Source organism: Ochotona princeps, chromosome 15, assembly GCF_030435755.1.
Source record: "Ochotona princeps isolate mOchPri1 chromosome 15, mOchPri1.hap1, whole genome shotgun sequence".
Taxonomy (NCBI): Eukaryota; Metazoa; Chordata; class Mammalia; order Lagomorpha; family Ochotonidae; genus Ochotona; species Ochotona princeps.
Window position 1 is genome coordinate 21,500,592 of NC_080846.1, and position 17,752 is coordinate 21,518,343.

Sequence of the window (17,752 nt, forward strand, 5' to 3'; positions counted from 1 at the left end):
TTTTAAAGATTTATTTATTTTTATTGGAAAGCCTGATTTACAGAAAAAAGTAGAGACAGAGAAAGGTCTTCCATCTACTGATTCACTTCACAATTGGCCACAATAGCCAGAGCTGAGCCCATCTGAAGCTTCTTCTGGATCTCCCATGTGGGTGCAGGGTCCCAAGGCCTTGAGCCATCTGTTGCTTTCCTAGGCTACAAGCAGGGAGCTGGATGGGAAATGGAGCAGCCGGAATACAAACTGGGATCTCATCAGTGCCTCCAGGGCAAGGATTTTAGCCACTAAGCTATCACACTGGGCATCCAGCAGTGTTTGCAACTTAGTTTTCTTGGCTGTTTGTGAAGCTTCTAACAAGTTGTTGATGTTATTTTGCCATTTCCTCATATCACTTGTGAAACTTGCATGTAGTGGAACATGCTGGTCGGATAGAGTGGCGGAAGCAACTCGCTTCTTCCCATCGTCTGGTGCAAGGCATGGGGAGTGCCTGCCAGGGCATTTTGTTAACAGTACACTTGCGTTTTGCTGCATATAGTCTTCTGATCATAAGGCCCCGAATTCATGAGCAAGAATGTGAGAAATGTTTCCTACACTTCGATCTTTTTGTTTGGTAACTTTCCCAGAATTCATATCATGTACTTGTATTCCAGTGTTAGCTTGTTTTCTCAGGGAATTTATATGATACAATTAAATAACTGAAATATTCTTTTCTGCATTAGTAGATCACAATGTATTTATCTCTTACAGTCATCCTGTTTTACAGCAAATTTGTGGTTGGGAAAGCTCTTTGTAATATAACTTATACATACAGCTCAGTAATAGGTAAGATGCTTAACACAGCTCTTACATTATCTCAGTGCCTATAACCCAGTGGCATCTGTGGGCTGTGTTTATATTTTTCCCTTTGCAGTAAAAAAAAAAGGTAGCAGATTTGTGTTACACACTTCATGGAATTTATATCTATTTTTCTTGGAGTGATCCCTAAATTACACATATTTAGAAGCCTGAATTTGATATTTTAACTGTTTTCTATTAAAGTCATTGATTTTTCAGAATATGTTGTTTACTGTTGGTAGCATGTTGAAGTTGTACAAGTTGTTCAAGTCCTTTTTTTGTTTGTTTTTGGTTTTTATTTACCTCTGTAGGCTCTGGCCTATTTTGAGCAGTTGAAGATTTCCCCAGATGCCTGGCAAGTGTGTGCAGAAGCTCTAGCCCAGAGGACTTACAGGTAATTGAAATAAAATTTACAGGCTGTTAGAAGAATTTAAATTTCTGTAAACATGGGAAAACTATTAAATTTACTTGTATTTAGAAACTGTTTTCATAGAAGTTTAGAAAGCTATTCGTTCAATATAGAAATGGAGAAACTAGTGAATCAATAACTTTGCCATTCCTGAGCTGATTTTAAAGCAATCTGTTGCCAGTGTTCTTTGGTTGTCAGAAAACTGCAGGTGGAGTAGAGTGCAATATCAACTCCTTAGGTCTGGGACCAAGGTGATCACCAGTGATATGTGTCAATTCTTACTTTCAACATAAGGGGAATATTGTCTCTGTGTCATGAGCATTCCCCTATAGTGTCAGTCACACTCGGGGTCTATCCTCTACAATTTTCAGCTGGGACACTGTAGCAGATTGAAGAACAATGAATACAAAGTCGTCCATTTGTTTTTTAGATACTTGTCTCTGTCGCTTGAATCTTCTGCTGATACTGACTGTCAGCTGTCCATATAGACATACATTCTCCCTGTGAATTCTTTGTAAAATATTTGATTTAGGGACCCGGCTAGGTAGCATAATAGCTAAAGTCCTCACTTTGTGTGCACCGGGATCCCATATGAAGGCCATTCATATCCCGGCTGCTCTATGTCCCATACAGCTCAAATTATGGCTTGGTAAAGCAGTGGACGATGGCACAAAGCCTTGAGACCCTGCATCCGCTTGGGAGAACCAGAAGCGGCTCCTGGCTTTGGATTGGTGCAGCTCTGGCTATTGCGGCCACTTGGGGAGTGAACCAGCAGATGGAAAATCTTTCTGTCTCTCCCTCTCTTTGTAAATCGGGCTTTCCAATAAAAATAAATCTTAAAAAAAACTTAGATTTGGACAAAAATAGGAGCTCTCATAGTCATTTAAGTTATATTTTTTTAAAAAGATTTCATCACAGAGATAGGGAAAGAGAGCTCCATCCACTGGTTTATTCCCCGCAGGGCCGCATCAGTCTGAAGCCAGTAGCCCAGAGCATCAGCTGGGTCTCTTGTGTGGATGCAGGGGCCCAAACACTTGGGCCATTTGCTTCTGCTTCCCCAGACACAATAGCAGGGAACTAGATGAGAAGTAAAGCAACCAGTACTCAAACCAGTGGCCTCATGGAATGCCGGTGTTTTGACACATTACACCACAATGCAGGTCCCATCATGATCATTATTTGTAAATAGCATATATTTATTTATAAGTATTAATATATTGTTTTCTTATAAAAGAAGTACAGCTGTCATGGTGAGGTTGGTTAATTAAAACATTGGGTGGTTTATTCTTATGTATATGTCTGCTTCGAAGGAACGCAGCAGTAGAGAGATCTTGCACCTACTTGTTTGTTCTTCAGATGCCTGCAGTAGTCAGGGATGAATGAGGTCAAAGTCAAGAGCCAGAACTGTTGGGTCTCTCCCACAGATGGCGTGGGCCCAGGCACTTGGCAATTATCTGCGGCTTCCCAGAATTCATTAGCATGAAGCTGACACCAAAACAGGGTAGCCAGAACTCAAACTGGCATTGCAGTAATGGGATGCAGACATCTTAAGTGGCAGCTTACCTTGCTACACTACAGCACCTGCCTGCTACTTTTTGAGTTGAAAACTGTGGTCTTATGTTAAGCCTTCAGTGTCAGCCATGATAAAATAGAAAGGCTAATTAAAAACCTGAAAAAGTTTTAAACTATTCAATTCCATTCTTTGAACAATTGCCTTTACATCAGCAAAGTTGCTTCATGACAATCCTGGCCCAGTCCAGATGTCTTGGATGAACAGGTTGTTGGCCTATGAAGGGATTTTGACAAGAGTTTGTATAGTTGGATCACTGCAACCCTACATTGCCTCTCAGGAGACAGTTGGAAGTGGGTAATTCAAAGCCTTAGGTTTTATACCTGTTCTATATAAAGTCAGCATCCTTGCAATTTAGGTGGTTTTTTTTTTTTCAAGATTAATTTATTTTTATTGGAAAGTCAGATATACAGAGAGGTGGAGAGACAGAGAGGAATGTCTGTCTGCTGATTCACTCCCCATGTGGCTGCAGTGACCAGAGCTGAGCCTATGCGGAGCCAGGAGCTTCTTTCAGGTTTCCGCATGAATGCAGGGTCCCAAGGCTTTGGACTGTCCTCAACTGCTTTCCCAGGTTAAAGCAGGGAAGTGGATGGGAAGCAGAGCTGATGGGACTCATGTGGGATCTTGGCACGTGCAAGGCAAGGACTTTAGCCACTAGGTTACTGCGCTGGGCCTGTAATTTGGTTTTTAATATGAACTGAGGTCTTGCAGGTGGGAGTGACAGTCCATGTAGCTCAACTTACTTGGATGTGGCTGCCACAGCACTTACTTCTGTTTGGAATTCAGGAATTTTCCCAGGAACCCTAATATGTAGAGTTAGGGGCAGTGCCTTCTACTTACAAACTTCTATATTTAAGGTACATCCAATTTGTTTATGTTTTGGTGGTTTTTTTTTTTTTAAGACTTATTTATTTTTTTTATTTGAAAGGCAGATATACAGAGAGGAGGAGAGACAGAGAAAAATCTTCCATCCAATGATTCACTCCCCAAGTGGCCACAATGTCTGGACTGCGCTAATCCAAAGTCAGGAGCCTGGAGCCTTTTCCAGGTCTCCTGCATGGCTGCTGAGTCCCAAGGCTGCTTTCCCAGGCAACATGCAGGGAGCTGGAAAGGAAGCGAGGCTGCTGGGATTAGAATCGGCGCCCATATAGGATCCCAGTGCGTGCAAGGCGAGGACTTTAGCTGCTAGGCTGCCATGCCGGGCCCTTGTTTTGGTTGTTGTACTTGCCAAATTTCATGGGAATAATAGTTTTGGAAAAATTTGTAGTTCTCAGCTTTTTAAAAAGGAATTGTATATTATTAAGTGAGATTACTATGTAGCAACAAAAGAAAACTCTAGTATCAGAAACTTTTCCATTATATTACTCATTAATATTTTACCTTTGCCTTTGATATGTTTCCCCCTACTCACATTCTGCTTATCTAATTTTCTTTTTTAGTGATGATCACATAAAGTTTTTCTGCTTTCAAGTACTAGAACATCAAGTCAAATACAAGTAAGACTTTTCTCACTATTTTGGCTCAGATTTGTGTGGGGGCCAGGTTTTTTTAGTTTTACATTTGAAAAAATTAACACTAGAGTGTAAATTCACCTCCCATATGTCAGTTCCTCCCAGGTTACACAGTTGTGTTTTAATTTTTCCCAAAGTATTTTAAAAACAGCCAGTTAATTACATATAAAAATGCTAGACATTTTACAGCAACAAAAATGTAGAACTTAATTTTTTTTTTTTTTTTTTTTTTTTTTTGGAAAAAATCAAGGTGCAGCAACAATGCTGGACCTAATTCTCTGCATTAACAGCCTCACAGAGCTAAGTGCAGCCTGGGCTTTGGTTTCTGACCCGTGTCTTAACAATGTTTCTCCTTTGAGTCCCTGCTGTGAAGACCTTTAGCTGTTCATTTCTCTGTAGTGCACAGAACTCAGCTCATGGAAACGTTACTTCCCTGTGTCTTGAGTGAACCAAACCACAAAACAAAGGAAGGTCAATGCTGGTACCTATCCTGCCACCCCGTCCCTGCCCTTTACAGCTATGAAGAGTGGCCCTAGCAGTTTATTTTAGGAAACTGTAGGAAATTGATTGCTAGATAAATATTCTCTTTCAGATCTGTAAAAAGCTGTTCATTTACAAAGCCACAAACACCATTATTATTTTTCTTCTCTATTTTGAACAGATATTCAGAATTAACCACTGTTCAACAACAACTAATTAGGGAGACACTTGTGTCTTGGCTTCAAGCTCAGGTAAGGTCAGAATACTAGATCCTTAAATTTCTGTATTTGCGAGAGTTTATAGCTTTGTCTCATAGATTTTTGTCATTTTTCCCAAGTGCTAATTTTGTAGATGGAAACTTAGCACTAAGCAAAATCATGTCAGTAATCAATGTTGTCATACTTCCTGTGCCCGTGACACATTGTGGAAACTTTGTATGTAGAATGTAGTTTTCTCACTTGTTGAAAACTGCTTCTCCATTCATCTCACTAAGGTAAGCCCTTCTGGACGGCCTCACAGGGACATTTCCTAAAGACAGGAAGATGCTTTATTCACAGCACTGTTTTGGAGCAAATTTTAATATCAACCTATAAAAACAGTTAACTTGCTGTAAATGTTGTTTTCCTAAAAGATCAAGCAGACAGACTTTTTTTTTTTTGTAGAAGAAATTATAAAAGCTATTAAAATGGTGTCCAAGTTATAACGATCACAACCTTGGTTCCTCTGATTGTTTCTAGCCTGTCATTTAAGTACTTTGATAACTTTGAAACAATCCTGCTACACAGCAGTGTGAACCACACTGAAGTTGTGTGGCATTTTGTCCTATTAATGATAAATAGGAAAACAAAACGGTGTTTTGAATCTTTGCAATTTACCTTTAATTTCATGGAACTTTTCTCTGTTTGTCAGATGCTGAATCCCCAACCAGAGAAGACCTTTATACGAAATAAAGCAGCCCAAGTCTTCGCCTTGCTTTTTGTTACAGAATATCTCACTAAATGGCCCAAGTTTTTTTTCGACATTCTCTCAGTTGTGGACCTCAATCCAAGGGGAGTGGATCTATACCTCCGAATCCTCATGGCAATAGACTCAGAGTTGGTGGATCGTGACGTGGTTCACACGTCTGAGGCAAGTGGTGTCCCATTAATTTTCAGTTTTTAGCACAGATTTTATATGAAATAATGACATAGCAATAAAAGGAACAGGAACAGGAAGCCTCTTTTTTTTCCTGGAGGTGGACTTTTTTTTTTTTTTTAGAATAATTATGGGACTGGCATTGTGGCATAAAGTAAAACTGTCTGCTGTAGCGCCTGCATTCCTTATGGGCTCAGGTTCAAGTCCCACCTATTTGTTTCCCATCCAGCTCCGTGGGATATGCCTGGGAAAGCTGCAGAAAAATGGCTCATATCCTTGGGCTTCTGCATGCACTTGGGAAACAAGGAGGAAGCTCCTGGCTTCTGTATGTTGCAGCTCTTTGGGAATGAAGCAGTGGATGGAAGATCTCTCTTTGTGTGTTTTTCTGTAACACTGCCTTCCAACTAAAGAAATCTTAAATTAATAATAAGAATAATTAAAATTTTTGTTTTATAAAGGAACTTGGATTTTATTTTATTAGGCTATGTAAATATTTTTCCATTAAAGTATGCAAATTAATGTTCTATGAGTTTGTTGAAAAGTGTGTCTCTAATATTCCTACACATAGAATTTTCAAGAAGCTCATAGGAAATCACCATTATGAAAACACTACGCATGGATTTCAGCATTTTGCCTTCAAATATAAGCATCAGTTTTTCACATACCTTCATATTTTTTTGATACACTCTCATATGTTAGCTGCTTCTGAATTCTCTGTCATGTAGTCGATGGCCTTAGGCATTCGGTTTCCGCATTAACATGTGTATATTTTTCCTTATCCTTTGAGGGCACATTAGGAAAGGCTTCAGGTGTATATAGTAACTTCAGGTTATTATAATGAAACTATAATATTCAACATTCTTATACTCAAAAACTTAAAGGCACTATGCATTTAAGTTATTGCCATTTTCTAAATTGTTAGGTACCATGTTTTTATAATACTGAGAAATAACAGCACATACTTAAGATTTCTGCTTGTTTATTCTTTGTATTTAGTAAGAAATTAAGTCCAACACTTTGGAAGAAACTGAAAGAGGAAGCATGAAGAATCACAGGATGTGATTTTAGAGTGATAAATAGGATACAGTGACAAAGAATGTGTTAACAAGTCTGTAAGTTTAATGTCAAGGAAATTACTGTGTGCAACTGTATTCAGATAACACACTTTTTTGCTTTTTTAGGAGGCTCGTAGGAATACTCTAATAAAAGATACCATGAGGGAACAATGCATTCCAAACCTAGTGGAATCATGGTACCAAATCTTACAAAATTATCAGTATACTAATTCAGAAGTGACATGTCAGTGCCTTGAAGTAGTTGGGGCTTATGTCTCTTGGATAGACTTATCCCTCATAGCCAATGATAGGTAAGTATGTCTATAATGTTTTATGTGTAAACCTCTAAAGGACAGTATCTGAAATTCATGGATATGCATATGTTGTAACAGTTGCATTTGCTCATTACCAGGTTTATAAATATGCTGCTAGGACATATGTCAATAGAAGTTCTACGGGAAGAAGCATGTGACTGTTTATATGAAATTGTAAATAAAGGAATGGACCCTGTTGATAAAATGAAACTAGTAGAATCTTTGTGTCAAGTATTACAGTCTGCTGGGTTTTTCAGCATTGACCAGGTCAGTAAATTGTTATATAAAGCTTAGAAAGTTGTTAAGAAGCACTCGGTTTGTTAGACTTAATGGCTTTTTATTTTTCCTTTTAGGATGAAAGCTCTCTTTGAAATTCTGTTAATAAACCAGTTTCCAGAAAAGCATGATATTATCTGTAACATTTGCCTTAAAGAGTAGATTATGGCAGTTCTTTTATTATTGTTGCTATTTTTAATATTGTTTGCATAGTTGAGAGGGATGCACACCCATTTGGATCTCCCATTAGGGATAAATGTTTCAACTTATGTTTTCTTGTGTGTCCACAGTTGGGAAAGAGATAGAGACACTGCTTGCTATCAAACTTGGCCAGCACCGGGGGCTGGGGAACTGCCTTTTGGTGATGCCTTAGAGACCCCCGGTGTGGGACAGAGTGTTCTGAGGGTGTTACTGAGTGGTTTTGATGATTCTTAGACATTTTTGGCATTGTTGCACCAGGATTGATATCTTTCCAAGGCCTATTGGCTGACCATCCACAAGCCCAGGACTTGTTGCTAGGCTTGGCCAGAAGAATGGCCCAACCTATTTTGCATTCTATCCTCTGATGGGGTATATCCTCTCTTCTATGCCAGTTCTTAAATTGAATGGGGTGGGGCCTGGCGTGGTGGCTCACTTAATCCTCCCCTTGCAAACACCAGGAATCCATATGGGCACTGGTTTGTGTCCCGGATTCTCCCCTTCCTCTTTGTTTGTGGCCCGAGAAAGCAAACAAGGATGGCCCAAAGCCTTGGGACCCTGCATTCCATGTGGGAGACCCGAAAGAGGCCCCTGGCTCCTGGCTTCTGATCAGCTTAGCTCTGATCATTATGACCATTGGGGAATGATCCTACAGGTGGAAGATCTGTCTCTCTGTATCTCCTCAATACACCACCTTTCCAATAAAAATAAAATAAAATCTTAAAAAAAGAAAAAAAACCTTGAAATGTTGCCCATAATTGTACATTTTCTACAAACCTCTAGTTGACGTTGACAGTATTGTCCCATGACAATAAATTGAGTAGCAAGAGACTGTGCCATTTATATGACAATGCATTTTGACCAAAATTAGACTTAGTGATCACTAATGTTGCATTTTTGTCTTTGTTTTAAATATCAATTTGTTTGAACTACTGCAGATTAGCTCCAGCAGAGTAATTCCTGTAACTGTGATCAAGATAGTGTGTTTTTATGTTTCTGTTTACTTGGTCTAGAATTAGTACACGAATATGTGGCACTTAGATCACCCAGATTCCAACCTGGAGTGCCTGGGGTTGAGTCCCAGCTCCACTTCTGGTTCCAGCTTCTTGGTAGTAGACATCCTGAACAGAGCAGAACAGGTCATTGGTTCCTGGGAGACCTGGATTGAGTTCCTGGCTCCTGTCTCTGTCCTTGGGAGGCATTTGTGAGTGAACCAGAAGGTGGGAACTCTGCCTCTTCAAAAATATTTTTTTCTAAATTACTAAAAAAAATTGCTAATGGATAATTATGGTAGCTGAAAAAGTAGACCTTTCCTGTGTTCAGCCTTTCCAGCTCCAGCTATTACAGGTATTTGTAAAGTAACCCAGCCGGATGAAAGATCTGATTTTCGAATAAAAATAATAATAAAAAGAAATTTCCCAGTTAAAATGGTAAATTTATTGGCTGGAATTCATACTAAGTTTAGAGATTTCCCTCAGTATTGCAGTAAGTGGTTTTAATTTGACATCTGTCTTGATTGCTTACAGGAAGAAGATGTTGACTTCCTGGCCAGGTTTTCTAAGCTGGTAAATGGAATGGGACAGTCATTGATAGTTAGCTGGACTAAATTAATTAAGAGTGGGGATATCAAGAATGCTCAGGAGGCACTACAAGCTATTGAAACAAAAGTAGCGCTAATGTTACAGCTTTTAATTCATGAAGATGACGACATCTCCTCTAACATTATTGGGTTTTGTTACGATTATCTTCATATTTTGAAACAGGTAAATCTTTTCTTCTTCTTGTCTAGTATATAACATAAAAGAGTCATGCAGAATTGGAAATGTAAGGAAAGTGAAAATAAAGGAATGCCCGTATTTCTATTGACTAAAGATATTTATTCATTGTTGAATATTAATGTAATCCTCTCTGTCTTGTTAATAAAGTTGTTAGCCAGAAAATGGGAGTAGCTAAGTTTGGAAATTTGCTAAAGTAGCAATTATTAATTTTTTATTTTCCAACCTTTAGTTATTATCCTAGTTTATGTGCTTGAGTTATTTTTTTCATTTTAAACCTATATTCAAAAGACAGAAGTTTTTTTAATCATGGTTTTAATTTCATGTGTGTGACTTCTTATAAATAATACCTAACAGCTGTAGGTATTCACTTTCCAAAAATAACTTGAAATGTAGATAACAGTTGATGAGAGAGCCATTTCCACTTTGTGTGTATTGGAATAATTGAATCAATTTAATAGTGAATTTTTTCCTAAATGAAGTCCTATGTTATTGTTTTAAACAGTATGCACCTGCAGGGTTACTTATAAACTTTTAGCCAGTGTAGAAAGGTACTATCACTGTTGTTAATCCCACAGTGTGTGTATGTGTCTCTCTTCCTTCTTTTTTTTCTTTTAATATTGTTTATATAATTGAGAGGTATACATGCCCCAGTGGGCCTCCAGTTAGGGTTTAGAGGGTCAGGTATGGAGAAATGTGAATGGGACAAATGTTTCAGCTTTTCTTTTTTCCTCCTGTGTGCCCAGAGGAGGAAGGCGGGGACAGGGAGGAGCAGTGCTTCTTGCTGTCAAACTGCATCAGCACTTGGGGATAGGGAACTGTCATCTGATGACACCTTGTGCTATGTGTCTCTTAATGGGTTTCTGTCTAGACTTTAAAAGCATCTTGTTTAAGAACAAGATGAGCTCATCCTTAGCTACAGGTGAAGTTCCTAGCTCTTTAAGTACATTTTCAAAAAGAGACAAGCGCTACCAATGCCACGTGGTTATATTCCAGATGATATTTCAATTGATGAGAGAAATATTCTGAAAAACAAGTATAACTTGAGGAAATTTAATGCATTATTGCTTGCTTTTACACAGCTTACAGTGCTCTCAGATCAGCAAAAAGCAAATGTAGAGGTAAGGATCATCTTTATGCTTCTTTCAAACCAATGTAGGATTGTTTATAAGGAATCTGTCTTGAAATGTAGCTTAATATAAAATTAAGGGAAATTGATTGACAAGAGCTATTTTATTTTTACTCTTAGGCAATCATGTTGGCCGTTGTGAAAAAATTGACTTACGATGAAGAGTATAACTTTGAAAATGAGGTAATAAGAATTTTTGTACTGAGGAGAAATCAGCTTCCAAGTTTTTATTGTAAGGGGCCCTTGGAAACAAGAATTAGAATTTGAAAAGTTAGTCTCTTCTCTGTTAACATGAACTTTGGGTAAAATTAATGAAAGTCCATTATCCTTCATTTTTGCTTTTTTGTCCATTAGCAGTCCTTTTCAAAATACTGTAGTGTGAGGACGTGGCACGGTGGCCTAGCAGCTAATGTCCTCACCCTGCAAGTGCTGGGTTCCCATATGGGCACCAGTTCATGTCCCACTGGCCCTGCTTCCCATCCAGCTCCCTGCTTGTGGCTTGGGAAAGCAGTCGAGGACAACCCAAAGCCTTGGGACCCTGCACCTGCATGGGAAACCTGAAAGAGGCTCAGAATGGCTCAGCTTCTGCCGTTGCGGCCACGTGGGGGAGTGAATCATTGTATAAAAGATCTTTGTCTCTCCTCTCCATAAATCTGACTTTCCAATAAAAAACAATACTATAGTGTGGCATTTAGTAAAAGGCATGAGTTGAGGTCTGAACAGTGGGGCTCCGGTCTTAAGTCGGGGAGAATCAGAATGAGGCATCTAACAAATGTCTAGACACATTCTGGTTAAACAAGTTGTCCATGGTTGTCAGTGAGTTTACTGCCACCAAGTACAGGAGCTTACGAGGGACTCCATTATGGCATGTACTGTTTAATTGTGTGCACAGCTGTTTTGCTCCCCAGTTTAGAAAACTTTCAGTTGTAAAGGAGTAGTGGTGGTATCTGCCATTGTACAGTATTGCCACTGTTGATAGTGGAGGCTGGGAGGGATGCCATGCTTGACTGAAGCCCTCAGCCCTATGTGAACCCATTCCTGCTCTGCTCTCCCCGTTGAACTTCTCACCCAGTTTCTGGCTCTGTGCATTAGAACTCGTGTATTATTCAAGAGTATTTATTGTGAGCAGGAAGGGAAAATTATCAAGCATAGTACATTTTCTATATAAATAATATTGATGAAAAAAGTGTGAAAGTTAAAAATGGAGGAAACTACAGCAGTTAAACATATATGTGAATTCTAAGATTTGTGAGATTTTTAAAGCATTTGTAACCCGCATTGCAGGGTGAAGATGAAGCCATGTTTGTAGAGTATAGGAAACAACTGAAGTTACTGTTGGACAGGCTTGCTCAAGTTTCTCCAGAGTTACTGCTGGCTTCTGTTCGCAGAGTTTTTAGTTCTACACTGCAGTAAGTTTCTTCATATTTTTGTAATTACCCACCTTTGCTCCCTGCTGATCTTCTGAAATTACTGATTCCTGTGGTTGTCATGTCTGTGTTATTTGTTAAAGTCTCATGTGTTAGGTGGGTATGTGGCATAGTTAAGTTACTGCTCCTGATGTCCACTTTCCATGTTATCGTGCTGGGTTCAAGTCCCACCTGTGCTCTCCATCCTAGCTTCCTTTCAGTGTGGACTGTGGCAGGCAGCAGATAGTGGCTCAATGGGAGACCTGGACTGAGTTCCTGGCTCTTGTCTTGGGCCTCATTCAGCATGAGGGGAGTGAGCCATGGGCTGAGAGCTCTGTGTCTGCTCTCTGTCACCATCTCTGCCTTTCAAGTAAACAAACACTTTTTAAAAATGTCTAGAGACTGTACCTGTGGTTTATCTAGATCCTTTGCTTTTGTGATACAAAGTGTGTTGCCTGGGATAGTCAACAATTGCTCTGACTTTTGTGGGTATCTCGTTGGCCTGTGCATCACAAGTTGTATAAAAGTTTATGTTCATATTATTTATAATCAAATAAAAAAAAAGTTTATGTTCAGATCTCATTGACATATTGTACCTTGGTAGGAACTGGCAGACCACACGGTTTATGGAAGTTGAAGTAGCAATAAGATTGCTGTATATGTTGGCAGAAGCTCTCCCAGTATCTCATGGTGCTCACTTCTCAGGTGATGTTTCAAAAGCTAGTGCTTTGCAGGATATGATGCGAACTGTAAGTATACTGAAGATAATTTATTTTAAATAAAATTTTCTGTTTTCATTTTAAGCTGATAGGAGTTATTTAATTGTTGAGAGCTTAGCATATGTTAATGGGTGCATTTTGATACTGCATTCAGTAAGAATGGATTTTTCTTTTTACCTTTTTTTCTGCTGCAGTTGGTGACATCGGGAGTCAGTTCCTATCAGCACACATCTGTGACACTGGAATTCTTCGAAACTGTTGTTAGATATGAAAAGTTTTTCACAGTTGAACCTCAACACATTCCATGTGTACTAGTAAGTATGTATCTTAGTTAGGTTTGTGTTGTTTAGGAAGCACTCCTCCATTTCTTTTGAATGAACAGTCCTTTTCAGCAAAGTCCTATAGGGCCTATTTGTATTGGGCCCTAGAATTGTTTAGATAGTTTTGCTTCCTGCCTTCAAGGAGCCTGAAAAATTAAATTTTAAGTGAAGAATATGTAGCATGACAGTCACAACAGAAACTATGAGGAAGTAGAGAAGTACCCAAAAGTATCTGGTGGTTTTTTTTTTTTTTTCAGATGGCTTTCTTAGATCACAGAGGTCTGCGGCATTCTAGCGCAAAAGTACGAAGCAGAACTGCTTACCTGTTTTCCAGATTCGTCAAATCTCTCAAGTGAGTAGACAATTTTAGCTATAATGTCGCATTTCAAAAGGAATAGAGTGTATTTCCCCAGAGCCTGTGATAGATTGGGTTATTTTCCCTTCCAAGGCCTGCTGTGTATCAAGTGTCCTTGTTTGAATTAGGACTTTCCCTGCTTACCAGGCAGGCACTGTAGTCAGCACTGATAAAAGGCTCGCATACTTTCCCTTGGTAACACCTCTCACCAAGAGTGATTCTGGTCAATTACCAATAATTTTATTGCCTGGATCACATATATGAGAACTCTTCAAAAATATTGTACACCAAAATAACAACTTTTTTTTTTTAAGATTTATTTTATTTGTATTGGGAAGCCAGATATGGAGAGAGAAGGAGAGACAGAGAGGAAGATCTTCCGTCCAATGGTTCACTCCCCAAGCGGCCGCAACAGCCAGAGCTGCACTGATCCAAAGTCAGGAGCCTGGAGCCTCTTCCTGGTCTCCCACGCAGGTGCAGGGTCCCAAGGTTTTGGGCCATGCTGAACTGCTTTCCCAGGCCACAAGCAGGGAGCTGGATGGGAAGTGGAGCAGCCGGGATATGAACCACTGCCCATATGGGACCCTGATGCATACAAGGCAAGGACTTTAGCCACTAGGCTACAGCGCCAGGCCCCCCTGGAAGATTCTTAAATGATCTTGGCAGTCTCTCACTGTAGGGCATATAGATAGTCTGTAAAAGCTTGTAGTCTCAATGAGAGGTGACTAGGCTACAACTGAACATGTTTTTTAAATGACTTAAAAGGGTTTGGTGCTCGAGCAATTTCTGAATGCTGTTACTTCTTTCTACCTTTTTTTTTTTTTTTTTAGTAAACAGATGAATCCTTTCATTGAGGATATTTTGAATAGAATACAGGATTTGCTAGAACTTTCTCCACCTGTAAGTATCCTTCCTTCATTCCATAGTTTTCTCCTAGATTTCATTGAGTCAACAGTATTGCATTAGATTTTACCTATATGGACAACTTTGAAAAATACAGCAAAAGCAAAAGACAAAGTGAAAAAAGAAATGGTGCTGAGCAGAGGTGTGTTTGCAGGTTCTGTTTGCCAAAATTCTATTGATATTGGAACAAAAACAGTTACAGAGGAGAATCAAGTTGTGTGGTTTATTTGGCAGCATGGATTATAGTCTGCTGTCTGTACGTCAGATGTTGGTGAAGTATTTATGAAGAGTAAAGAATACAGTTTTTAAATTATTCTTAGTACTATAGGTGTATAATCATTCTTGGCAACTGCTATTGTTAAACTGGTTATTCTGTGTAACCCTAGGCCAAAGGTGAAAAAACAAAAACTACTGCTGATTTGAGTATCTTGTACATTTCACTAAGAAGATTTAAGTTATAAGTACCTATTTGTATATGCACATGTTCTGTTTAAAGCTATATACACTTAATTGGAGAAAGTTATTACTACAGGGTACAGTTTAAAGAGCTAAGCATAAAGTAACAATTTGTTGTTTTAAAAGAGTGGTGAGCACTGGGTTGCAAAGATTGTTTTATTTCACTGCTTGAAAGGTTCACTAGTGAATGACATGGCTAATGGATCCTTGCCTACACACTATAGTGCCTCACTCACCCAGGAACTCCAGTTTTGCGTGGCAGTTCACACTGACCTCTGTAAATGGCTTCCAAGAAGGCTTACTGGCAGAAATGCTTTGTTTTTCACACAGTGCATAAAGATAAGGACTCATCCTTGTAATCGTTTTCTCAGCACACTGAAAATTTGCTTCAGATTGCTTTCTTGAATGCTTACTGTGTATTAAGGTTATGACTACACTTTTGTTTTTATTGTTTTTTTTTTTTTAAGATTTATTCATTTTATTACAGCCAGATATACACAGAGGAGGAGAGACAGAGAGGAAGATCTTCCATCCAATGATTCACTCCCCAAGTGAGCCGCAACGGGCCGGTGCGCGCCGATCCGAAGCTGGGAACCTGGAACCTCTTCCGGGTCTCCCACGCGGGTGCAGTGTCCCAAAGCTTTGGGCCGTCCTCGACTGCTTTCCCAGGCCACAAGCAGGGAGCTGGATGGGAAGTGGAGCTGCGGGATTAGAACCGGCGACTATATGGGATCCCGGGGCTTTCAAGGCAAGGACTTTAGCTGCTAGGCCACGCCGCCGGGGCCCTACACTTTTGTTTTTAAAGATTTATTTGAAAAGAGAGAAAGGCAGACAGCTTTTTGCTAGTTTGCTACCCAAATGACTGCAAGAGCTAAGGCTGGGCCAAAGTCAGGATCCCAGAACTCCTTCACCCATGTCTCCCTTGTGGATGGCATAGATCCAAGCACGTGAGCCATCTTCCCTGCTCTCCCAAGCCCATTAGCAGGTTGCTTGATTGGAAGTGGAACAGCTAGTACACAAATCAGTGCCCATATCTGTTGCCTGCAGTGCAAGCGGCTACTTAACGTGCAGCACCATGACACAGACGTCGTGACTACACATTTTTATAGTATCCTATAATTAGACAATTTTTCTGTATTCTCAGCTCATAGAGCGTGGTAAGTCCTGGCAGCTACTCAAAAATGCTCTAGTTATTTTTAAACAGGGATATTACTTTTTGTGGTATGTGAATTCTTTTATAATAAAACTACCACATAATATAACTTGTGTTTAAAAGGCGTATTTACTTATTTGAAAGGCAGTTACACTGGAGGAGACTCTTCCACTTGCTGGTTCACTCCCCAAATGACATGGGCCGGGCTCAAGGCTGGAGCTCCTCCTAGGTGTCCCACATGCTACAGGGGTCCAAGTACTTAGCCCATCATTATTGCCCAGGCACATTAGCAGGGAGCTGGACTGAAAGGGGCAGACAGCACTTAAAACCTCCATCCATATGGGATGCCAGTGACCCAGGCCAAGGCTTATTGTGTTAAGCCACAACACCATTATATACAATGTACCTGATTTAAGGCCAGATATTTATTCATAATCTCTTCACAGCAATTTCTGGTGTTGAAACTTAATGCTTTGTTCTCTCGGCATGAATGCCAAAATGCAATAACATCTGCCAATGAAAATTGACCTATATATATAGAATATTTGCTTTTGTGAAAAATTTTGTCTACAGTCTTAAAACAGTTTTGAAAATACTAATGGTGCAGCCTTTGTACTAATGAAGTACTTTTTGTACCCCCTCATGTCTAGCCTCAATAGGTCTGGAGATTTATTTTGATTTTAAAGAGATAGTTGCAGAGCGGGAGGAAAGGAGGGACAAATGGAATCCTCCCTCTGGATCATACCCAAAGAGGCCACAATGGCTGGGGATGAGCTGATTGAAGCTAGTAGCCTGGAGCCTCTTCTGGGTCTCATGTGTATGCAGGGTCCCAAGGCCTTGGGCCATCCTCCTCTGCTTCCCAGGCACATTACCAAGGAGCTGGATCGGAAGTGGAACAGCCAGGGCTTGAACTGGCACTTATATGGGATGCTGGCGCCAGGGCTTGAACTGGCACTTATATGGGATGCTGGCGCCAGGGCTTGAACTGGCACTTACATGGGATGCTGGCGCCAGGGCTTGAACTGGCACTTACATGGGATGCTGGCGTCACAGAGAAGGCTTAGCCTACTATGCCATTACACCAGCCCCACAAACAAGATTTTTACAAAAGGAAGCAAGTTAGCCAGTGTTTACCTTACATGATTGCAAAATTGCTGGATTCGAATTAGAATGATGATCTTCTGACCTCTAATTCCATTTCCTTTTCATTGTATGGTTGTGGGAGAAATTTGTTTTTGTGAGTACTTAATGTATGAGTTGGTGCAGTAGATTACAATAACCTTCCTCAGTGAGAGCAAGTCAAAACTCAGAATCTTGAGTAAGACTGCACTTTGTTCTAGGAAAATGGCTACCAGGCCTTGTTGAGCAGTGATGATCAGCTGTTTATTTATGAGACGGCTGGAGTGCTGATTGTGAATAGTGAATACGTAGCAGAAAGGAAGCAAGCACTGATGAGGAACCTGCTGACTCCACTGATGGAGAAGTTTAAAATTCTGTTAGAAAAACTTATGCTGTCACAGGACGAAGAAAGGCAGGCGTGTCTGGCAGATTGTCTCAACCACGCTGTTGGATTTGCCAGGTGAGTGTTACTGCACTTGATGGTCTAAACTTTGTAACTTTGCCCTGGCAGAGCCAGCCATTAGAATCTAAAAGATGGGCGTGCATGTCTGTTTTCAGAAGCTATACTGTTCAGAAAGTTGTCTAAATCTTTCTCTTTTAAATCTGGTGTTTTAAAGATTGAGATGAAGGAAGCAGTCT

The 17,752-nt window shown here is 39.9% G+C and overlaps 1 protein-coding gene across 2 annotated transcripts in view; it reads left to right on the plus strand.

Moving 5' to 3' along the window:
- The window catches only part of XPOT (exportin for tRNA), a 37,256-nt gene that overhangs the window by 5,580 nt on the left and 13,924 nt on the right, over positions 1 to 17,752 (plus strand). For both annotated transcript variants that reach the window (XM_058673636.1, XM_058673635.1), the window contains 15 exons: positions 1,143 to 1,225; positions 4,250 to 4,306; positions 4,983 to 5,052; positions 5,711 to 5,929; positions 7,117 to 7,301; positions 7,403 to 7,571; positions 9,305 to 9,541; positions 10,636 to 10,674; positions 10,803 to 10,865; positions 11,967 to 12,091; positions 12,693 to 12,837; positions 13,002 to 13,121; positions 13,385 to 13,479; positions 14,313 to 14,382; positions 17,335 to 17,573. In XM_058673636.1, the coding sequence (XP_058529619.1) occupies positions 1,143 to 1,225; positions 4,250 to 4,306; positions 4,983 to 5,052; positions 5,711 to 5,929; positions 7,117 to 7,301; positions 7,403 to 7,571; positions 9,305 to 9,541; positions 10,636 to 10,674; positions 10,803 to 10,865; positions 11,967 to 12,091; positions 12,693 to 12,837; positions 13,002 to 13,121; positions 13,385 to 13,479; positions 14,313 to 14,382; positions 17,335 to 17,573 (1,916 nt within the window). The remainder of the gene's footprint in view (positions 1 to 1,142; positions 1,226 to 4,249; positions 4,307 to 4,982; positions 5,053 to 5,710; positions 5,930 to 7,116; positions 7,302 to 7,402; positions 7,572 to 9,304; positions 9,542 to 10,635; positions 10,675 to 10,802; positions 10,866 to 11,966; positions 12,092 to 12,692; positions 12,838 to 13,001; positions 13,122 to 13,384; positions 13,480 to 14,312; positions 14,383 to 17,334; positions 17,574 to 17,752) is intronic.